At 38.7% G+C, this 24,144-nt stretch overlaps 1 protein-coding gene across 1 annotated transcript in view; it reads right to left on the bottom strand.

Moving 5' to 3' along the window:
• Positions 1–23,881, bottom strand: part of LOC101174115 (chloride channel protein 1) — a 31,177-nt gene extending 7,296 nt beyond the window's left edge. Inside the window, exons 1-20 of the mRNA XM_011480979.3 lie at positions 23,814–23,881; positions 16,167–16,437; positions 15,953–16,084; positions 15,753–15,881; positions 14,708–14,841; positions 14,558–14,635; positions 14,383–14,461; positions 13,198–13,323; positions 12,558–12,642; positions 11,287–11,388; positions 11,097–11,181; positions 8,768–8,923; positions 5,431–5,500; positions 4,785–4,895; positions 3,737–3,950; positions 3,466–3,599; positions 3,264–3,355; positions 2,439–2,531; positions 1,818–1,905; positions 348–442 (exon numbers count right to left, since the gene is read on the bottom strand). Coding sequence (XP_011479281.2) covers positions 348–442; positions 1,818–1,905; positions 2,439–2,531; positions 3,264–3,355; positions 3,466–3,599; positions 3,737–3,950; positions 4,785–4,895; positions 5,431–5,500; positions 8,768–8,923; positions 11,097–11,181; positions 11,287–11,388; positions 12,558–12,642; positions 13,198–13,323; positions 14,383–14,461; positions 14,558–14,635; positions 14,708–14,841; positions 15,753–15,881; positions 15,953–16,084; positions 16,167–16,437; positions 23,814–23,864 — 2,325 coding nt within the window. The 5' untranslated portion in view covers positions 23,865–23,881. The remainder of the gene's footprint in view (positions 1–347; positions 443–1,817; positions 1,906–2,438; positions 2,532–3,263; positions 3,356–3,465; positions 3,600–3,736; positions 3,951–4,784; positions 4,896–5,430; positions 5,501–8,767; positions 8,924–11,096; positions 11,182–11,286; positions 11,389–12,557; positions 12,643–13,197; positions 13,324–14,382; positions 14,462–14,557; positions 14,636–14,707; positions 14,842–15,752; positions 15,882–15,952; positions 16,085–16,166; positions 16,438–23,813) is intronic.
• Positions 23,882–24,144: the final 263 nt, after the last annotated feature.

The raw sequence follows: 24,144 nt of genomic DNA, 5'->3' as shown, positions 1-24,144 counted from the left end.
ATAAAATAACTCTGCCTCCTCAATGCAGTTTTTAAATTTCCATATGAGAGAGGAAAAAAAATACACTCCACCCGTGGGAGTTAGTCTGAGGCAAAGGAAGCAGCTGCGTGTTTGCAAGTCCTCGTCAATCAGATGCAGTACGTATGCATGAGTGGGGAGAAAAAAGCCCTGTGCTAAAAAGTTGACAGAACAGAGCTACAATGGAATCATTTTTATAGAAAGGCGTTGCTGTATTGCAGGATTTCTTCAAAATGTGTTGATCAAAACTATAAAAAAGAAAAGGTGGATGTCAAAAAGGTTTAATCTGACACGTAGACATGCAATAAGGTCAGCACTCACACACAGACCTGTGGCTCTTTCTCCAGCCGCCTGCTGTTGGAGGTGAACAGATTATGGAGCGTTTCCCTCACAGACCGAAGAGGATTTTTCTCGGCACAGGCATCTAGAGAAGCACAGCAGGAGTTAGTAACCTCCTGCAAACATACCCTAATTGCTAGAGGGATTTTTTAGAGTCTGTCAAAAATAAAGAGACCCCTCATTGTTGCGCCCTGGAAACAATTTCTCTGGGAGGCAGTTACTTGTTGAGTGTGACAGGCTAATGATGAGTTCCACCGCAATGAAAACAGCATCTGGTTTGTTGAACAAATCCCAGCTGATGTTAGGGTTACAGAGGTATTGGCTCCGATCATTTGGCATCTGTTGGGCTCATGGAAGCAAATGTGTTTGTATTCATTTTGCAAAAGGAGAAAGAAAAGTAGTCAAAGCATTGACTTGTGAGCAGTAGCTTAAATATTGTATAATTTTTCCAAAGTTTGAATAGAAATAAGGCCTGAACACCATCTGGGATAGGACTAAATATCTAGTCATCTGTTCTTTTTTGGTGAATTATCGAGACATAGCAAGAAGCTAATTCTATAAAACCCCTTTTTAGGCAAATTGTGTAAAAAACAATCAATCTTGTGGAGAAATGCAAACTCCAAATCTTCACCAAAAGCACAATAAAACACGAAAACTGTCATCTACCTTTGCTTTGAATCACGGGAAATTGATTAATGTCTTTGCTGCTTTTTACGTATTTTTGCTAAATTTCTCCAGCTTCATACATGTCTGGTACATCAATGCCCAATAATAGTACAGCACAAATGTCAAATGCAAATTATTATCTCCAGAGAATCAGAACTTAGTTTCAATGACTCACAAGGTTTCTGGAAATTCCCACAGTTTGAAACATTTTGGAAAATCAATTGGCTACCAAAAGGTCGAGCAGCTTCTTCTCGCATGAGCAGCAAAATATCTTCTAGATGAACTTTTTTAATCCTGTTGCCCTGAAGGACTAACATATGTATTAAAATTGCTCTCTTCTGAAACCAGCCCCACATAATTCTTTGGTGAAGTGCAACATTTGTCACTTTGGGGTTTGCTTCAGACTTGGGAACAGACTGTCAGAGCTTGCTATGGTGGTAACAGACTGAATGGGTGCATCTGAAATATGGGGTTTCTTTCTACTCATGTATCCTCTTTCTCTGGGGAAGCTGGTGCAGAATGCTACATGCAAATTGTCTCATGCAGCTTATTACCACATGCTAATCTTTGAACAAAAGAATTAAAAATTTGGCAAATTAAAACAATGTGCCTATACTTAGCCTTGCTGTTAATTCCACTAGTTCGCATTAGTTAAAAATGTCGCCCCTTTTTAAGACAGATAAGGAGCTTTTCAGTGGAGCTAAATTATTCTAAATAAAAAAGTAATGCAGCTGTTGTTCTAGTTTGTTAAAAATAGGATTTTTTTTTAATCCACCAAACGGTTTGATCCTCACCTGCAGCTGATGCAGTGTGGTTTGATGAAGGCTCTTGTGGTTTTGGTGAGGTCAGAGGGCCGTTCCTCTCCTCCTGAACCAAATTATCCTGCAGTCAAAGGAAGGTGGAACATCAGCTCTGTCAGAGTTTACAGTTTTACAAATACAAGAAGAGTGAAGGCAAAGCAACCTACAAATGCCAAACATTGATGAGAACTTCTGAAGAATATTTCATTTCTATTGTAGAAAGATTGTCATAATTGGGTTAGAAGGTGTCTACTTTATAGATTTAGAAGTTTAAAGTACAGTTTGGTTTCTAAATGAAAAAATAAATGTACATTTTAAATATAAATAGATTCAAATTTCTTTTATTTGTAACTTCAGTGGCTTGTTTATACCATTTTACAACTTTCAGAAATATCGTGGGGTGTTCTGAAACAAATTGCGCACAAACACACGGTCACAGAATACTACTGGTCTGTATTTATTCCTAGTAAAATAATTTGAATTTCTATCAGTATAACAGTTTTTAACAACTGCCAGAGCAGATGGCAAATGGATCAGGACACTGAAATGATGAAAATCAATTATGACTATATTACAAAAACAAATATATTCACAAATCAAAATTTAGAGTGACACCTTCTCTTTTTCATCTTCTTCTTCCTCATCCACGAAGGCAAAGGACTCCCAGCTGTGTCTTGGACACGGATTCTGCTCCTGTAGACTGCGACCCTAAACTCCCGTCCAGAAGAAAACACACTGAAATGTAAAGAGTATTTATCATTCTGAACGGCTCATGACAGCCACCCATCACCTGTTGTGGAAAGTGTCAACTGTGCTCAGTTTGAGTGCAAACTAAAGGAAACATTGTTGAATTTCATTTAGCATTCAAAAAGAATTCAGTGTATGTTCACCCCCTTAACATATTCTTTATGTAAGTTTGCATTTAGTAAAGATTTATCAACATTGGATTACCACATTTAGCATCCATTTTTAATGCCAGTTTGGATTTTTATTAGCTAATGTAGTATTTAGCGAAAGACTAACCTTTGTTTCAATAATTGTTTTAATCTTTTTTTCCAGCTGTTCCTAACCAAACATTTAAGAATAATTTTTTTAAAGCCTTGGTCTCTTTTTATGTGTTTTTTTATTTAGGAATTTAGCTTTAAAAGAAAAAAAAAGATAATTAATTCAGCTGACTTTTACCTTTTTAGGTGATGAGGGATTTTATTCTGTTTGTTATTCCATCACCTGAAATCTTTTCAATGCAACACATTTTGTAATCTAGTTTTAGTTTAGTTTTTCTCTCTAATCATTCTCACGACATTTACTGGATACACCACATTTTTAACCATTGACCATGAGGTCTATAGTTTTAGTTTTTTAATCTAGATTAGTTTACGTGGAATAAAATATTTGAGCTCTAAGGAAAGGACTTGACAAGAAAAAGGCGAGCGTTCTCACCAGCATCAGGAGTCTCCTCTCCGGTGACAACCACCAATCACAAAGAGCCAGAAGCTCCAAGCGGTCGATGCTGCCCAGCAGGATCATGGAGTCTTGAAGGACAAATGTCAAAATTGTATTTTGCAGAGTTGTAGATATTGTAAATTAAATGTGTATCTTCATTTTTAAAAAAAGATTCACTCAATTTAGAATATTTTTTAACCTTTTGAGTCCACCAGGGGGATAGTTTTAAGTGAGGAGGAGTCCAGCAGGTGTTTGACTTCTCTGTATGTGGACTGAGAAGAAATGAACTTCACCTTTCGGACCATAATGTTCTCCACAAAGGTGTTGTACTGGCTGTGGAGGAATGCACACAAATACTGCATTAAATGAAACCATTTCTATTTTATCTAATTCTATTCCAGGACTAATGTTTTGTATGATGTATGCGTTAATCTGCCGGGACGTTTTTCCTCTGTGGCGTTCAGACCGACCTCATGTGTCCAAAGCCGAGCTCAGGCAGGTAGGGGAGCTTTTTGACCTGGATGATGGAGTCGTACAGGGAGGGCTGCAGTCCCTGGGCCACCATGTTGGCCAGGATTACCGCCACCATCATGGGGAGGATGTGCGAGATTTGACCGGTCAACTCAAAGCAGATGACAGCTGTGGACACAGTGTGAGTCACCGCTCCAGTCAGTGCTGCCGCTCCTGGAGGAGAAACAGAGGCATGGACGGTGTACAACCAACATGGGTGGAAGGTATGATAAAGGCCAGTTTAGACACTAATGTTTTAAGGCCAGGATTATGAAACTGTAAAATATAGAAAAAAGTTGAAAATACAAAAAAGAGTAAACATGTAGAGACTGAACGTCATCAAAGAGGATACACCTGAAAAACAAACACACCTTATATTCAGAGAATAAAAAGATATCAGGGGAGTAAAAGGAGGAAGAGATCAAAAGATGAAGAAGAGAAACAACCTTTGCAGGACTGCTGGATTGAGAGTGACTGAAGGCCACATTTCTGGGTCATCGGCTGAGGTGAGAAAGGTAAAACAAACCTGCGGTGGCATTTAACTGTCAGAGCAAAGCAACCTCGGATGGAAGGCAGGAGGGAGAGGAGGACCAACTGGGAGAAGGGGGGAAATTAGATGAGGAGGGGGGGAAAGAGCATGAAGGATGACTGTGGAGTTAAAGAAAAAGGACACTCGACCTCTGGCTGGTCGATTTAAGACACTGACGGTCAGGAGGGGAAGGAGAACTAACCAAGCATAGTGGGCATATTTATAATCCAGAAAAATACCTTCCAGAATAATACCTTATACTTTAATAATACCTTTGCAGTCAAAAGGGAGTACCACTTCTCATTTTTAGGTTAATTTGGGTTGGATGCTTTAAATCAAACTAAAGATGAACCATAAATGCACATTGCTCACACCTTAATAAACTCCAACACTTCTAAAATAATGAAAATCGAACCAATTAGACCAAACTTTTTTTACAGGTCCAATCCCAGATGTAGAAACAAAAACTGGAGACTAACCGATGACTGCGTACCCTCCAGGGATGATGCGGTACAGAATGTCATCAAACACAATCCCATCGGGAAACAAAGTGGCCATGATCTCCCCCACCAGCCTGCCAAACGCAGCTCCTGCAGGAAGGAAATATGGAGGAAAAAGAGAAAACCTCAAGATTTCACAGAATTTATGTCTATATCCTTGGAGGTATAGAACAATAGGTGATCTGGTTATTGGAAGATGATACAGAAATGCAAGGATTAATCTAAAAGATTACGAAAAAACAAAACAGACAAAAATACTCTGGGCAATGTATGATGTGGGATAGTTTGTCATCAAAAAGGCTGGTAAACTGAAACTATTTTATAGTGCATTTTACGACTATGAATAAAGGAAGAAATAAAGTTAGCTGCTGTAAAAAATGCAGAAACAAAGCTGGAAATTTAAACTTTGTGCTGTCAGACACCAAACGCACACCAATAGGATGTTTGTTGTTTAACCTGGAAATGTTCAAGTATTTAGTTACATCAGAATTTCAAAATAAGAGAAAAGTAATCAAATTATGATGTATAACGAACGTATCATTTAAAAAAAAAAACTGAAGCTGTTGTGCAGGAATTTATTTTTGAAATGAATTATTCTGTTTTTTGAAGAGAAGCTATTTCTCACCAAGGATGAAGACCGGCATGAAAGCCCCGGATGGGATGGGCATTGTCGTGGCAACAGCAGACATCCAGAACTAGACAGGAAAAAGGAAAAAAAAAATCTTCTTTTTAAAAATAACTATGTTTGTGACCAAAAAACCCCCACACATTCAAAACGTCAGAGTAGTTTTTCTAACCACACTTTCATTTTATGTAAAGCGCTACATTAACATTTTTGCAATTCATTTTATGATTTACACATCCTTTTTTATTATTGTCTGGCACTGAACCTTCAAAATAAAACTTCAGGGTTGCTGTCCTGAAGACAGAACTGAGCTCAGATTTCTTTTCTTTTAATCCTGAAAGTCAAAAATCAATCAGTCCCAGACACACAGCTTTAGTCAGTCCATCAGCTCCCAAATCCTCAAACAGATGGCTGATGCAGCACAAAGCAGAGATGCTGCCGAAGACTCAGAGAGAAGAAAGCAGGAAGACTGGAAGAGCTGCAGATGAAGGGATGGACAGGAAAACGAAATGTAGGAAAGTATTAACCCCTTCAGTTGTTTGTATCTTCAAACATAGTATAAAACAACTACATTAACTTTTATAGGTAATGTCAAATTAGGTTTGTATAACAAGTTAATGTCTTTACAAAAACCTGTTTATATTCCTTACATGAATGTGAAAAAGTAACCGATCCTTTTGCAAAATTGCAATCAAATCGAACTTATAATTTCTTCAAAACGGATTTAATTCGCTTTTTTTCACACCAAGACATGGTTTCTGTCAAATTTGTTAAAATATGAAATCACTGTAACAACAGACTGTCTTACAGAAAGTCAGGTCAGTGTAAAGAGTACAAATAAGAACCCAGTCACAGGCGTCCCTCACCCTAAAAGGGTTACAAAGGTATCTAAGCAGTTTTCACAGAACCACAGCAAGATTGATTCTATTCAATTACAGGAACCCTCAGGAGTAACCAAAAGGATTCCAAAAGAACACAAACCTAAGGAAGAAGCAGAACCACACAGACAGAACTGAAGTGACACAGGAGACCAGGATTCAACATGAAAGAAACTTCTGAACAAACATAGGAGGCAAATAGGGGGCCGGTTATGAAAGTAATCATACATTTTGAAAAAAAGCATCAAACTTGGCATGAATGCCCCGTAGGATCCCTTTTTTTCAGAGAAGCGTGTTATTCACAAGAAAATCTAAGTGTAAGTGCAGTGTATACAAATAAAATCAATGGGTTCACAGGTTCAGGACCTATAGTCTCGTTACAAATGGCGTTCTCTAGTAGAAAACGCTAAAGGAGAACGTTCTCTATCAGTTGAGCTGAAGATTATTTGGGCCCTGCAGCAGAACAATTATCCAAATGCAGCAGAGTTCCCCTCATCATGGATAAGCAAATGTTCTGGAGGATTTCAGTTAGAGTGAGGACCCTCAATGTGTCTGAATTTAAACATATCTCCAAAGAAGATCTAGAAGACGAATGACTAAAGATGATGACTTCTGGATTCCACTAGTTTCTGCTTCAGTGGTGCAACATATATTAATTTTTCAGCTTGTTTCAGGCACAGCATTTTTTAAAATTCTGTTTAATCTTCTTTTGTAGTCACGCAGGCGTTTATTTAAAATTTAGTTTGATATTCGAAAATTGTAAATAACTAAAACAATCCACAAACATTTCACAATGGATTAACAGAATTACATCCTAAGGAAAAGTTCAACTCTATTGGAGATTAGAGGGGAGTAGTCAGCACTCACACTTGTCACTGAGTGAGCGTCAGTCCTTTACAAGCTGGAAAAATGGTTTCTCACTACCATGCAGCGCCTGGATAAACCTGATCTGAAGCTTTGAAGCACTTTGCTTCTGAACAACAGGATTCAAGCAGATTCATCAGCAGTCCCTTCATCAAGAGGATATGTTGTTGTTTTTTTTAAATGAAATAATAAATTTAGCCTTTTCATAGAGAGTTTGCTCTTTTGGTTTAGAATAACTCCAGCCAAACTCCAGCCAAACAGACTCCAGCCAAACAGACCTTGCGTGTCCTCCTCAGGAGGACACGCAAGGTCTGTGCGTGTCCTCCTGAGGAGCAGAAGGCAGCAGAAGATGACAGGAAGGCAGATGAACGTGGTGGATAAGTTGAGTTTGAACAGAGAGCTGCGCTCCGCTTCAGAGGAATTAAAGTTTCCCGGCTGGGTGCCGCTCTGCACAACCGACGAGCTCCATGATCTAGCTGCTGCTTGACACTGAGCGAAGGGCTTTAATACGCTCCTACAAATATTTATATATACAGGCCTGTGCATTTCAACCAGAAGTTGTTTTTTTATGTGTTTGAAAGCTAAATACCCTAGAAATGCATCTCGGGATATTGGAACAACAATAATAATGATAATAATGCATCTGAAGGGGTCATGAATATCTTTTTTAAAAAGTGTATGGTTTTCCAAGACAGTCTCTGTAGAACGGCAGTAGTTCATTAAAAATTCACCTCTTAGTTGTGGGCGGGATTGTTGGTGTGGAGCAACCCCGCCCCTTTTCCCCCACCCGTTGCAACGAGCTCAGAGCTGGGAATTCGGGGCCAATCCAGTGTATTTTCTGTCACAAAACGCTCTTCTTCAAATCTTATCTCAGCAGATGACTTCTATTCTGCATAAAACGGTTTGTAGGGATGCATGTCATTTTCCACATATGCTATTTAGCTTCAAGTTATGCAGCAAATACTGTAAAAAATATTGGTTTTCAAATTTCAAAGAAAAAACAACAATGAAAAAAAAGCCCTCTGTCTCATTTTCAAACACGCATGGCAGAATTGGACGTCTGTGCATCTGCCTGAGGACTTAGGCCTTAAAAAAACCTTAAGCACCTTTTTTTTATTATGGGATGAGTGGAGGTGTCTTGTTGTCTTTAGTGTGAAACTGAAGGGATACATCAACCAGCTTGTAAGTTTTAGTGACAGTACAGCTGCAGTTTCTGCTTTTTCTTTACTTCTTTACTGTAAACAACAGCTGCTTAATGTAAACCTTTCACTGAGTTTAACAAATATTTTGCTGACTCATTTAACAAATTACGTATTTTGCAAATGTGCATTAATAAAAATCTACAACGATTAGGATTCTCCAGGTTGCGGGATTGCAAGTTTGACCTTGAAGAAGGAGAAAATGAAGACACCCACACCCACACTCACAGATGCTCCTCACCACCACATAAAATGAGTGACCTGCAACAAAAGTCCCTAATGAAGGAGATGATGACGAGAGTTCTGACGTCAACAGGAACCAGACTTCTCCACAAGAGGGAGGCGGGAGGTGGCTTGTCCTCAAACAACACCCACATTTTCTCAGCAGCCGCATACCTTCATTACAAAGAAGAGCAGCAGCACCACAAAGACGCTGACATCGGGGTGCAGCCAGGCAGCTGAGCGGCCCAAACCCACAGGCGGGGGCGACCCCCAAATCTTTGTCCATGTGAAGTTGTCAAACAGCGAGTTGATGCACTCTCTGGGCATCAGCTGGAGACAAAAACGACAGAAGGAGAAGGAGTTAAAATCTAGAAGGATGATGAGCAGTCAGTGAGAAAAGATAGTGAATGAAAATATCTATAAAAGCAATAAAAAGAAGTGATAATAATGAAGGAAAATAATGGAGTCTAATGAAGGGACAGAGGAGTAAAAGGAATAAAACTGTGTGAGTTGGGGGGGGTCAGACGACACAAAGAAGCTGAAGAAAGTGGTGAAATCTGAATCGGAATGACTCATTCTCCTTAGATGACTCACATGATGAAGCACTTAAATTATGTTGCTCCACATTTGCATAAATGTGTCTTTGCTCACGGACACTAAATGCTGTTGCTTTGGTCCAAAAGCACCATTCAGATGACTCAGCGCTGAGTCAAGATCCTTTATATTTGTGTTATGTGTGGAAACACAGAGGAGAACCAGAATTTAGTTTAACATCTGAAATTTGCACTTAAAGTCTCTAAAGCTACAGAAGTGGAACACACACATATTCTGGCTTCACTGTTGTGTGGAAAGGATCAGGATTTGAAGGTGTGAACATTTTTTTCAATGAGGCCTTGAAGCATGTTCAGACGCTACTGAATGACATATGCAGAAACGCACACACCTGGTTCTCACCTAGGGATCAATTCTGAGCATGTGCGAGACGCACGGCGAGCTCTGCGCTCTGGGTTGGTGAGCTGTTGATGCAGAGATATCTAAAATTTCACCTTGAAACTCTGCAGAGACGTCTGCAAAGCAAACTGACAGCACTTGTGAAACATCTGCTGTAGAGACGTATTTACTCAGGTCTGGTGTTTGTTTGCTTTATTCTGAAGGGAGAAGTGATTAAATAAGGACAATTTTCCATGATACCATGGAGTGAAAACGGTGTGCCTAAACAAAAAATATGGTGTTGTTTTATGATTTAGTGTCTTACAAAGAATAATTTCAAGATTAAACTATCAAGAGACAGAAAAAGTGAAAAATAAGGCTTGTGTAATTTGATACAAGTCCAAAAAATGTAAAATTGTTGGATTTTCTTTTAAATGTATATTCACTTGAGTTTAAAGCTATCAAAAACAGTTTTTGTTTTTTCTAGGCAAAAATCCCTTTCGGCCCTGCACGGTATCAACAGTATACAGTGTATAAAGTAAAGTTTTTAAAATTCACGTGCCTGCCAATTGAGAAACCCCGCCCCTAAACATGCTTGAAGTGGACACCCCCACCCCATGAATAATAAAAAAGCTTTAAACATCAAAAGGTGTTTGACAGCAGGCTGGTAACATGTTTATCTTTAGTGTGAAGTTGGAATTTTTAATAGCTTTATTTCTTCTGCAACCAGCCTCCAGTGATTCTCTGAGGAGCTGCAACACTCGGCACTTCCCGGTTTGTTTCAAGTTTAAAAGAGAGTTCGGGGGACTAGCTTTGAAACAATCACAGAAAGCCACACCCACCTCTCTCCTTCTAAGTCAAAAGCCACACCCACCTCTCTCCTTCTAAGTCAAAAGCCACACCCATCTTGTCTATTTGGGGTGGGGTGACTCCAATGAGCCTGTCTTCAGGCATTGGTGCAATTAGACTTTCAACCAAACTCTCTTTAAGGTTTGATCAGAGATTCTGCAGTTGTTGGAATCCTCTCTTCATTCTACCTTTTGTAAAAATGGAGACCAGTTCATTCATTAAACCCCTTTACAGAACTTTGTGCAAGTTTTCTCGGAAGCATTTAACTTTGAAGATGAAGATCAATCTGATACAAAGATCCACATTTGTAATAATTAGCAGCTCTTAATGTTAAAAAAAAAAACTATAGTTTGTTGCTGTTTGATACTCATTGAAGCAGCAGGTAAGCTTTGGATTTATTCTAACAAAGAAAGGTCACAGTTTGATCTTCAGTGCTCCTGTGATGTGAGGCCTGCTAGGGGAAAGCTGCAGGCTCATCTTCACCAGGTCAAAAAAAAAAGATGCCCTCAGTTTACTTTGTACTGCTTTAGTTATGCATTAAGTTCACTTATATATAATTCAGCAAATAAACTTCCCTGGCCATGCTTTTGAAGTCGTGTAAATAAGTTGTTGGCGCTGCAGACAGGTGAGCATGTGAAGCATTCTCCTGCTCTGCAGACCGCCCCAATAAAAGCTGAGAGGATTTCTGAGTGACGGGATGAGTTGGCATGATTTAAAGTCTGACCTCTCCTGCCATGAACTGTCCAAAGCCAGGTGGGAAAGTCAAAGAGGCGATGACGAGGGTCACCACCGCGGGAAATATGAGCCGGCTGGGAGGGAGAACACAGAGATGTGAGGAGTTCATTTCCTACAAACAATACATCCAAGCTCAGAATGAAAAAAAAAGACTTTTGGATTCAAAGACTCAGACTCACTGTTTGATGAGGAAGCGGGTCATGGCGTTCGGCCGTCGCATGAACAACACAACCTGTCTGTTGAGATAGACGAAAAAAGCTCCCAGAAACCCACAGGATATCCTGCAGAAAAATGGATCGTGCAAGAAAAAAAAGATAAACCTATTGCCATGTATTTGTTTGCAAAATGGCAAAAGTATATGTCAAAAGGAAGAGTGTAACAAGTCTGTTGATGCAAAACAGTAAAGGGGAAGAATAACAACTGACTTAAAAACTTAATCATTTCTGATTAACTGTATGTTTGACTTTTAAGAAGAAATGTTGTAAATTTGAGTTTAAACACGTCCAGACTTTAAGTAGAGCTATCTAGGACCTTCATTCATTTATTTGATTTATTCTGGTGAGTTTGAACCTTTGTTCTGCGGCATTACATAAGTGCTCTTGAGCTCAGCAACTGATGTCTCCTTCAAGAATTATTGGAATAAAAGACATTTTTTGCTCCATCATTCATAAGAAGTCCTCCAGGTCCTGAAGCTGTAAGGTAGCCCACACCATCACACTACCACCGCCTGTTTGACTGTTGCTTCGATGCTCTCTTTTTTAAATGATGTTTGATTGACTGCATGGTGTAACTGCACACAAACTTTCTGGTTTTGTCTCATCAATTCTCCGAACAAAATTCCTAAAGTCTTGGAGGCAATCCAGATGTTTTTGTCAAAAGTGAGACGAGTCTTTGAAGAGTAATTCTCATGGATCTCTTTCGTCTAAAAGTCTCCCTCTTAATTTGGGATCATCATCTCTAACTTTAGCAAAGTCAAAAGGGACGTGCAGTTTTTTCCAATTGGTTCTGCTTGTTTTATGTTATCCTGGATCCGTATTTTGTCTAACAGTTCTGGGTCTGACATATCTGAGTCAGATATCATATCTGAGTCCAGAATTGCACTTTACAGAATAAAAAGTTAATCAGGTTAGATTTTTTCCTCTCTAATCATAAACTCAGTTATGTACTCAAATTATATTTTGACACATAACTGATTGTTGGCACATTTCTTCAGGCATTTTAAGCAAAAATAAAAAATAAAAAAAACATCGAAAGGCATGCTTTTGCATAGCAGAAAATGACTTTTTTTTCAAAAAAATCACACTAATACCTGAAAAAGTAAATAGAAGAAAACGTCTAATTTGATTTTGAATTTAAATGCTGAAGCTCTGCCACACTTAGACACATCATTAGGCATTCACTGAAGCCATTTTCCTCTGTGAAAAATGGCTTCAATGGATCAATAACTCACCCAATAATAGCAAATGCTGGAAGCTCCTGCAGGTCAAAGGGAAAATCCATACGAAAATTGGTCCTAAACAGAGCTGTGATGGTGACTGCCGTAAAAAGAAAAAAGAAAGGCCCAAAAAATTTTGATAATAAAATCGAGTATTTTACAATCAGAATAACTCTCATAACTATTAATTACTCCCCAGCAACCTACTCCTTTTTGATTTTTTTAAGGAACTTAAATTTCTGCTTCAGAAATCTGAGATTTTTGGACAAAAGTTTGTTTTTGGAAACTGGAGTAAGGGTGCCCCCTAGTGGATATATTTATATATTTTTACTAATTAGAATATAAAAAGCATCTGGTTCTCTTTTATAATACTTTCTTATAATGACACAAACTATCTTTAAGTTATAGTTGAAAAAACACTAACAACATTATCTGAAGTAAAGTCACATAGAAAACATAAGAGCCTGGTACAATAAAGTCAATGACAGTTTGGTCTGGTTTTAATATAATTTCATAATTTCTGAAGCCAAACCCATTGTATCAGTTGTCCTGTTAGATTTTAAGATGAAATGTTGATTTCCATCAGTAGATCTTATTAAATATTGAAAAACAACCCAAACAAACAAACAAACAAAAAAAACATGACAATCTGGACCTGCATCTTTGTTGAACACAGACAGCACTCTGAAAATGAAGGCGCTGAACGTAGCGGCAAAGTATCCTCTCCAATAGTTCCTCACTGCAAAGTATGTGGATGTTACCTCAATACTGAAGAGCACGCCTGCAAATAAATAAAGATGAAAAGTCAGAAAGTGGCCTCAAACAAAACAGTTCTGATACACTTTGTTTGGCTAATCACAAAATAAGGTAGATAAACCCACCATTCTTTCAAATGACCAACACAAAAATTACTATTGCTGATGAAAACTTTAGTTAAAACTACTGCTAAGAAACTTTTATATATAGTTTTATATTTTCAGGAAATTCCACAGAAAAGAATATTTACTGATGCCCTACTGGATCCTGTTGGACCTCCTGTGGATCGTCTTAGTCTGAAACCATTGCTTTTGTCACTCAATCCTTTTTTAATAGAAACACAGTTTCTACTCATATATTTTGTTTGTTTGAAAGGCATGTTCACCTGTTCTAAAGAGGAGCTCCTCCTGTTTCTTATAAGATATCACTTATGACACAAAATGTATTTTGGTGAGAAATCTACCAACCAACCTTTTGTGTGTACCTACATGTTTTTAGGCCTACTACCATTTTTGCTTTATTTTGTCAATACTGTCTTAGTATCGTGCTGACATTTTGTTTTGACTAATCTTGTGACTCTGTTCTTATCTAATAAATCCCCAATAGATGAAATCAATTAATGAAAAAAATAGTTGACTTTTCGACCAAAAATAAAACAATCTCCAGCATTGTTTTTTTATTATTGATTAATTTTCTGGCTGTTGCTTTTGTACGTCTCTCTGTTTAAATAATGTAGAACTTAAAAAATGTGCAGAATGGCTTTTCCTCATCAACTGCCTGTCGCTGGACTCCTGAGCTGTGAAATAAGACAATAAATACAAAGATTGTGATTATTCTCTATTTGCCTTTATATTTATTTCACTGAAACTTGTCAAAATTAAAGTGAACTTAATAAGACCAAAGATGTTTTGCAGCCAGCGTCTTTTTTTTCAGTTTCAAACTGTAAAGGTCAAACTTAAGCTTGTAAGATGCTCCCAAGGGGCGTTTGAGGAACTGCAACTATATGGTTTTTCCTTCTTCAAGATCTTAATGCACAGACACTCCTAGCATACATGGATTTCACCAGAATGGACACCATGTTTACCTCCAAGCGGAGTACCAAAGCAGCAGCCCACCCCAACAGCACAGCCCACCGTCAGGATGTCTGTGTAACAGTATGGGTTCTACTGATCCAAAGAGAGAGAGGGGGGAGATTAAGGGGTCAACCAGAGGTCATCAAAGACAAGATGGGATTTAAGTAAATGTTGCCCTCAGCTCACCTGATAAACCCCTGAAAAGAAGGACATAAAGCGGCTAAGAACAGCTGCACAGATGCTGGCTATGTGGACAAAAGGACCCTGAGAGAGAAGAACATTTCATTCAAATAAACAACAAGAAGAGAAGAGGTAATAAAGAAGAACACTTATCACCTCCTTTCCGACTGGCATGCCGCTGCCCAGAGCGGCAGTCAGACCGATGACTTTAGCAATAAAGGCCTTGAGGGTCAGATATTCCTTAAGTACCACCCCTCTCAGGATGGTCTTCAGCTCTGGAATACCAGAACCTTCACCAGAGGGTGAGGCAGAAACGAAAAATTAAAATAGAGCACTTCAATCAACTTACATTTGCCACTAATTATGTCAGTGGTTGTCTTATAACACGCTCTTTCATAGACTTTAATGTTTGGCTTTCTGCAGTGTTTGAGTGAATTGATTTGTAAATGTTATAAAAATACAACAAGTACATGACGGATTTGGTCAAACTTAGGGAACATAATAAAGAATATTAAATAGTAATTTTTACTTTGTAAGTCCGAGCATTATTGCCAATTGGCTGGTTGGGGAATCAAATCCCAAACCCAACACTTTCAATAAAAGCATATCCATCATTTTTAAATGTGAATGCTTCGGAATTTCCATGAAGTCAAATTTTATGCAAAACAATCTAGATAATCTATTAAATATTTGGACAATTTTTCTGTGCAATACTGAGACAAAAGAGATCCTGTGTTCCACTACAACTAAACTTCATTAAAGAACATCAGAGCTATTGTCAAACAAGGTGGTGATAGTGTGATGGTGTTGGTTTATGGAGCTGAATCCTGTTCTACTAGTAAAAAATTCTAAAAAAGAAAAATGGCCTCAGGTCATGTAATCTCATCAAAGCAGTCATGACAGAAAAATGAACATTTACGAAAAAAGTGCAGCACTTCCTATTGGCCTGGTGATGAATGATGTGTCAACCAGCTCAGACTTTTGTACATTCAAATAAATTATATATATTATCCATCTTGGTGGGATGAAGGAGCAAAAGTGGTGAAGTATGAAACCAAATGAAGCAAAGCAATGATAAGGAGCAATTGATCTCCTTTAGGTGTCATCACATCAAACCCACAGGATGCTAAATAAGGAAACAAGAGAAGTTTGCTTGATTGATGGCATGTCTGGATAGAGACAAAAAGTAGCTGGTACTGACCTATAGCTTGAGGAGAAACCAGGTGACAAAAAAGGGAGGCGAACAGAACAAATATCAAAGGATAAGCGACCCAGGCCAGGTACTGCAGGGGGATGTTCCCCCTCAGCTCTCCATGGATCCATTTATACGCTGAAGAAAATTAACATGAGAAAATAAAGTCAAGAAACAGAGACATTCTATGATCAAATGAATAGTTTTACCTTGTAGACTCTTCGCACTGGCGTAGTCCATCGTCCAGCTGACCAGCGCCATTGTGATCCCAAGCAGAACCAGGAAAATCCAGTCCTCCCCCAGCCTTGTGACAAGGAACCGTTGCACCCGGGCTATGCAGTCTGTCCAAACCAAACAGCAGAGCCAATCACAGAAAAGGGAGTGAGACAGCATCACCTCACTGCCTTCCTCAGCAGCTCTCACCTCTGCATTTGGAGTAGGAGCGCTTCTTCTTCAGGGAAAAGATGAAGTCTTCTTCAGGCGGTTGCTCATCGATGTTGTCGTTGTCCATGTTGGCATTATGTTTAGCCCGCTGCCTGCTGTGATAGCCATGCTGATGTCCGTGGCTGTGATGGGCGTGGCGTGTCTTCCTGTGGTCGTGTCTGCCGTGTTTCTTGATCTGTCTCTCAGTCAGCAGCCTCGTGGCCTCCCGTCTCCCCGATGCCCCGTGGTGCTCCTGGTACTCCCCATAGAGCTGTGAGCCAATGAGCAAATGGATCAATGACAGTCACAGTTCAAAGAGTACGTACATGCACAAAGATGTACATGACCATCAACAGAACCTCTGTTATGGATCAATGAGGTTCCATGACCCCAAATGTTTAATTCTAATGAAATGTGGATCTTAGTGATCTTTCTTTGTGCCAATTTTTCTGTTTCTCCTCAGGAAATCAAAAGCATATTTTGAATTTGCATTGATAATTATGCTCATTGGGGGGGGGTTCAAATTACTTGGCACAAAATATGCAATAATATAATCCCGGGAAAAAATGTAAGTTCTAAAAATTGCATTACATGTTCTCTTAACAGAAAAAAAAATAAATAAAAGCTTTTATGTAAATCGTGTCAACGCCCCCAGGCTCTCAAAACCATTTGCTCGTGGCTCATGCCCCTTCTTGGCATTGAAACCGCGGTGTGGACAAAAGCACTTCAGGAAGCAGCTTCTGATTTAGCAGGTTCGTGGACCGGCAGGTTGAAGGATTAATGGTTTGAGCCAGTGTCCCACACACAAACACACACAGATGCTTCAGTCAGGATGCTGTGCTCGTGTGCAGAGATGCCAGTCGTTGCAGAGTGAAACATGAGCAGCAGAAAAGCACTGTGAGCTGCAACTGCCCACCTCCAGACCGAGAAACAATGAAAGCCGCAGCTGCTTTGACTCGGCAGGAAGTCAGTCGACACAAACAACACATTGCTTATACGGCTATGAGAGATTAATCATTGAGCTTGTATTTGTTTACTTCTGTCAGCTGTCTTATGTTTAAAGCTAAGCTTATGTTTTTATTTTTGTTGGATTTTATTTGCTTTTTGTGATGCAGCTTAACATATTCTGAGGCTTCAGAATAGATATTAGATTTAAAAAAATGAGTTAAAGATATTCAAAAAACACAGAAATGAAAAACATGTCAACCGTCGAAGTTGGTACTAACACTGAAGGTCGGAACCACAAGCTGGAGGGGCTCACAATAAGGAAGAAGGTTAGAAAAACATTGTCATGTCAGATCATGACCATGACCAAAAAGGCATGAATCCATTCTGCATTGCATCAGTGGTTCAGGTTGCTGATGGTGGGGTGATGGTCTGCTGATTGTTTAGCTACAGAGCATGTCCATCCTTCCAGAACCACAGAACATCCAATGGCGGCTACCAGCAGGAGGATGCACAATAAAACAAAGAGTTGATTAAACACCAACTGCATCCACTGTCACCACCTATCAGTCCACTTGAGGGATGTGATGGAACCAATTACTTTACTCAGCTCATTTCCACAAGCCCTGCTCTACACTAGTTTACCAAGCGAACAAAATATTTCACAAAATATTCCACCAAATGCAGTCAATTCAGTCGTCATTTATTCACGGTTTTGGCGCAAAACATTTTAAACATTTGACGTGGCTGCCAGCAGGCAACACATACGTTTATGAAGGCATCTGATTGGTCAGTTTAAGATTCTAACAACTTGCAATACAGACAAAAAAAACATTAAAAATGAATTTAGCAAGAAATGGGCCAAAACAAAGGTACCAGAACAAGAATGGTTACTCTGACAACTGTAATGTGCGAGTAGTGCCTGTTTATTTCTTAATGGATGTCTGTGGGATTTTGGCTTCTAGAAGTAAGCGGGTATTTCTTTTTTGGAACGTGAGGGGGGAGGAGTCAATGGGGGGGGGGGGGGGGGGTCACCCTGTCCAGTTCTCATATACAGTCAATGAGAGAAACCATTTCAGATAAAGACATTTACTTTGTCTTGGAATGAATGAAGACTGACTTGCTTGTGAAACAAGCCTCGTAGTGGTTTATTAAAGAACTGACCAGGTTTATACTAATTTCGGTTTGGGGGTGCTTTAATCTGTAATATAAGGAATTTCTAAGCATTGATGCACCACAAAGACAGTGTTTAAGAATCCGCCATTACGCCTTTGAAAACAGTACTTACAGGCTTATAAACTCAGCAGTAGAGCTCAGCCATTTTATGTATTATGATCACATTCTGGAGCTTTTTTCCAAAAAAAAAAACAAAAAAAGGCAATAGAGCACTTGGTTTGTTTTTAAATTAAAATATTTTGATTAGGTGATTGGATTAGATTGAGTTTCATTGTGCTCTCTGGTTTTCTTAGTTTTATAATCTAAAATTCCATCACAGATTCATCCAAATGCAGCCTGCAGATCAAGCAATCTCCATGTGTCGCCCTGGCCCACCTTCTTCTTGTTTGTCTCTTGGACTGGTGAAACTCTAATGTGTGCTACTCTCTTGAACCCGTCCACTCTTGCCCTTCATTGCAGTTTACTCCTGATCCTTTCTTCCTCTCACACTCTGCGTACGGCTGAAACTCTACTCGACTCTAAACTTAGCAGCCGTGTGATCCAATATTCCTCATCAGACTTCCCTCACCATCAGGATACCTTTCAGAGCTTCCTCGTGTTTCTCAGTTCCTCCATGTCTCGCCTTCTTTTGCACAATATTTTTGTCGCAGTTTGGTCTCTCAATAACTTTTCTCAGGCAGACAAAATCATAGAAGCTTCATTAAGCTACAAAATATCTCAGTTTTTTAACATAAAATGTCCCAAACAATGTTATTGTGTCAGTTAGTTAATGGTTTATCTAAAATCTTTGGAGACAACATTTAAAATCAGAAAAAAATGATATTTTTTTAAAAACTCCTTTTCATTATCCTTATAGATTGACCAAACTATGGAAAGTTAGTTTAGTCCTTTAGTGTTTTAAAACAACGACACATTTTACCTTCCATATTCAAAGTGAACTTATCAACTATTCCAAGAGAAAAATAGATGGATATGTTTCCAAAAATGTAAATGATTTGCTCTGTTTCAGGTTGGATTTCAGATAAACACAAAAGCACATTTTTGTTGAAGATTAGGGAAAAGAAATAGAAAATATTTGTATTGTATGACTTAATCAAATAAATTAATTATTCACTGAAAGGTTACATTTTAAAGCACAAGGAGAAGTTTAAATGCTGATATAATTTTATTGCGTTACCAAGAACAGTATCCTCAAAATTACATCGTCTCCTTGCTTTGCTTTATTTGGGCCTTGGCCACCCAAAGTCTATAAGTTTGTCTTTGCCTTTAACCAACAATAGAAAACAGTACATTGGATCTTTTCTGTGCCAGTCAGAGATTCATCACAGGAGCTGCTCTTTATTTTTGCATTTATAAGGACCGCACAGGTTGCCATATTTGGTTTGCAAAACCCTAAAACAAATGTTTATTGATATACCTGCATTAATTTGTGTGTTTCTTTTTTGTGTATGTGAGTGTGTAAGGAATGTCAGGTGGTTTTGTGATTCGAAATATATGAAAAAGTTTGCTCGGTCCAATGAGCCCAACATTGCAGAAAGCCTGAGACCTCAAACAAAGTTTCAGTTAAATAGAAGAGTGTTTTCTGTGTTGAGTAATAAACTACTGCATACAAAATTACTTTTTTTTGACCAAGTATTTCATTTTATCTCACAGCTGCCATGATGACAATACGCCCTTAGCAACCATAAAGTATTTTGCACGTCTGGGACTCATGAATATGTTTTCCAATTTTGTGCTTTTACTCTAAACTAAATTTTCATTTCCCATTGCAACTATAAATTGGATTTGGCTTTTATATGTTGTTGTGTTGTAAGTTTGAGTTGTTTTTCATTGCGTAACATTTTGACTCAAGATAACATTGCCAAAATCATGCGAGGAACATGTTTTTCTTGTTGCTGTTTTTGTGTGAGACTGTTGAGGCGACAACATGAAAGCAACAGGTTTAGTAAAGAAGCATTTTGATTCAAACTGGAATCTCCATGATGACAAAGAGTCTATAGCAACCAGTCAGCTGTAAATGTTTTAAATTATTGATCAAAAATGAATTTGTGTCTTTACCAGTGTTACAAAATACTGATTTAATTTTGATTTACAAAATTTGACAGGACTAAATTTATTATTCAGAATGTTTTTTTTATCAAAAAATGATTATTCAAAAAAATGATTAGAAATAGTGTTTTGGACTGAACAAAAAAAGCAACCTTGGCACAGGAAATTAAGATATTACATTTTTTTTCATTTTCTTAACCGTTTTATCCCTTTCGGGGTCACGGGGCTGCCGGAGCCTATCCCGGCCACTTGTGGGCGAAGGCAGGGGGGACACCCTGAACAAGTCGCCAGTTTGTTGCAGGGTAGAATGTCCTCACTCACACACCCATTCACTCCCGCACTCACACCTATGGTCAATTTAAAGTTGCCAATTAACCTATGAAGCATTTTTTTGGATGGTGGGAGGAAGCCGGAGACCCCGGAGAGAACCCACACATGCATGGGGAGTACATGCAAACTCCACACAGAAAGGTCCCCCACTGATGTTCTGTTTTTCACGTCCCCCAGCTGGGACTTGAACCGGGGGCCTTCTTGCTATGAGGCAGGGGCGCTAACCACTGCGCCACCGTGCAGCCCAGATATTACATTTTAAAAGCAAAAAAAGTTTTTGTTTGCATAATTGATTTGATAAATGGTCTATGATTTTTCTGGGATCAAAGTAGTTACATTTTGTCTCACTTAAGCCTCTATTTTTACATAAAAGTGCATTTTTTTCCATTTGAAATTATATATGTTCTTACAATTCAGCAAGGTCATACTTTGATTCAAGGTGGCAGCCTTTGAGACTGTAAAATCCATGGCAACCATTTGTTATCAATGTCAAGGTCTAATGATTATGTAAAGTAGTAAAATTGTCAATTTCCCGCAGCTGCCATGATTTACTCTTTTTTAATCCTCACAATAAAAAAATTAACGTATGGTTGTATCTTAAACAGGCTTTTTGGCCTTTGTGCTGATCAACATGAAGAAGAATGTTTACATTTTATGGACCTTTTATCAAATGATTGGCCAAAAGAGCCCACCTTTGTTTTACCTTTTTTTATCACGTTTGCGTTCCAGGAACATTTCAATGAATGAAGGACCTTCAGATCTTCACGTGCCGCTTTACTGTATAACATGTGTACGAATGAATGTCTGTGCTCGTCACTGGAGGGTGTCATTTGATGTATGCACACAAAGGTCTTTTAAAATAGAGAAGGATTTAGCTTCATGCATTCCCCGGATGGCTGCTAAGTCTTTGTGGTAGGGAGCAGTTGGAGGGGCGATCACCATAATTACATAAAAGGTGAATAAAGGGGAGCAGACCTCTGTTTATATCCCGCTATCGTGCCACGCAGCGTAAACAGAGGTGTTACCACGGCCTCCAAAAAGCACACACGGAGGTGACTTGACACTCTGTGCCGTCCACAACTCTGCAGTCTTCCTGAACATCGGCCTTCACACTCCAGCATATTAATGCCATAGTGCCCATACAACTTTAAAAGAAGAAACATCCAAGGATTTTCAAGAGATACACGCTAACTTTGTTTTTTTAGACAATTTGCAGCAGAAAGTGCAAAAAGAACATGTTTTAATCTTTAAAAGGCATTAAAATGACAACTGCTTTTAAGAGGACACTTTAAACTTGATTAAACGTTTATAAAACAGGTACAAACAAATGGAAAATCTGAAATGATCATTAAATTCTATAAACTGGGAGATGGCACAACATTGACAGTTTTGATATTGACAGTGCTGATGAGAACTAAAGCATCAAAATTCATTTTTATTTGCTTCTTACTTAGCTTCAGGAGCATAAAAGGAGTTTCACTCCAGAAAAAAACAGCTAAAAGAAGCCAGGAAATGTATAAATCAAAGTTTAGTGTAATAATGAATGACAGCCCAGTGATAGGTTTTCACATGAATCGATCAATTAAAGGGTTTCTCATCTTTAATGTAAGATAGAAGGACATAAAGAAGGTGAAAGTAACAAGAAAAGAAGTGAAAGTGAAAAAGACATGTTTGTAAAATGAACATGAAACTAACAGCTAAATTGAGAAATAGAAGAGTTTAACTGATAAAAAAGAGTGAAAAAACATGTATAATGAAAGAAATGCACTGTTTTCAATTTTGTTTAAATGTACTTTTAAAAATATTAAGAAAACCATTGTTGTTTCAAATTTTAAATGTTTTCTAATTCCAGCTCTGTAGACACAAAATATATATTTTTTGCTTCAGTTACATCTGAGTTTGGTTCAATTTCTGTTAATGAGATGTTTCATCGTCATTTCCAGTGATTTCCAATGTATTAGGAAAACTTTCAGGTTATATTAATTTTAAAAGCTGGATCACAAAACGGAATGAAGGTGTTTGAGGGTGTCACCCTGAAAACATGAGCACTCCTGATCCGTTTTTACTGGAGTCACCTGGGTGAGTTCCCAAACATTGAGTAAATGGTGTTAGAATGTGTAAAAAAAGGCATTCAAGCTGCTGCCTTCATTGTTTTAAAACATAAACTTCCATTTTACATTTTTAACTAAAACGGATCTAGAGTATCTATGATATCTGTCCTGCTATATGCTAGATAAGGTTTTTACACATTTAAAAAAGAAAGGAACTTGAGGCTTCCTAAATGTTTGATATTTAAGACACTTGTAGACGCTTTGTTGTGGCTGACAAAACAAACCCAGATTGAAACAATTTAATAGAATTCTGATGTCTGTCATCACCTCCATCTTTGTTTTAGCATACTTTTTCTGATGTTCACCCTCATAGCTGTGAGGCTGATTTGGTGAAGTGATAAAAGACACAAAGCTGAGCGTGTCAGACAAAAACAGAGCAAAACACAAACAGATGACCCTCAGGAGTTCATTCAAAATAGTTTGTGCACCCATGAAGCAGAAGCTCCAGATGTGGAGGCCTTCTCATATAACTTTGTCTTCACATACATCACCGGTGAGGACAGAATCTGCTGCAGGAGCACGATCAGGTTTCTCTTCTAAAGAACGCACACAGAACACACAAATGCGAGCACAGAGAGCTACGAAACTGTGTAAACAAGTCTCTACATTTTGGCGGCAAAAAAATGTGAAGATCTCATGAAAAGAGTTAGAAGAGGCTTCCAAAAAGGTGTTTAGAGTAAGAGTAAGAAAGGGTGAGACGCTCTCAAAAAGTGTCACATGCACAAGTGTGTGCAAATTGTGCATGTGCATGTCAAGTTCAGGAGTTAAGAAAATCTCAGCACCTGTTGCCGGACTGTGTGTATGACCCTGATGTTACATATTAGGTAAAAGGTGACCACAAACCTGACGCAGACACGGTTCTTTAAGACACTTTTCGAAGTGTGACAGTGGCGGTTTCCAACACAGGTGGGTGAAAAGTTAGGCAAAACCACAACAGACACATAGGCATTGACGAAAATGTGTCAGACGAGGCCTGGCATGCAGCCTTTGGGGTAGTAAACATAGAGAAAGGCGAAGAAACAAGAGGAACACTAACCAGGGTCTGCTTGTATCTCAGAGCCTTCCTGTCCGATGCATCTGCGGCCATTGACACACCGTCACTGACCCAAAAATAAACACTGCCGCTCACCGGGTGTCTCAGGATTACCAGGAGCGCTCTCTTACACGCACACACGCATACACAGAACCAACACACACGCTCTTGCATTCTGACATTCTGTTTAAACTAGCTCAGTTACAGTAACCCCAGCTTGCTGCAGTGACATATAGCAGTCAGGTACAGGAGAATAACAGGGAACACGCAGCTAGACGAAGAACACTAAATATGAAGGGTGTAACCATTTATTTTAATGATTCGATTCATATCA

This window comes from Oryzias latipes, chromosome 11, assembly GCF_002234675.1.
Source record: "Oryzias latipes chromosome 11, ASM223467v1".
Taxonomy (NCBI): Eukaryota; Metazoa; Chordata; class Actinopteri; order Beloniformes; family Adrianichthyidae; genus Oryzias; species Oryzias latipes.
Note: the sequence above shows the minus strand (reverse complement) of the source record. Positions and strands in the feature narration are given on the sequence as shown.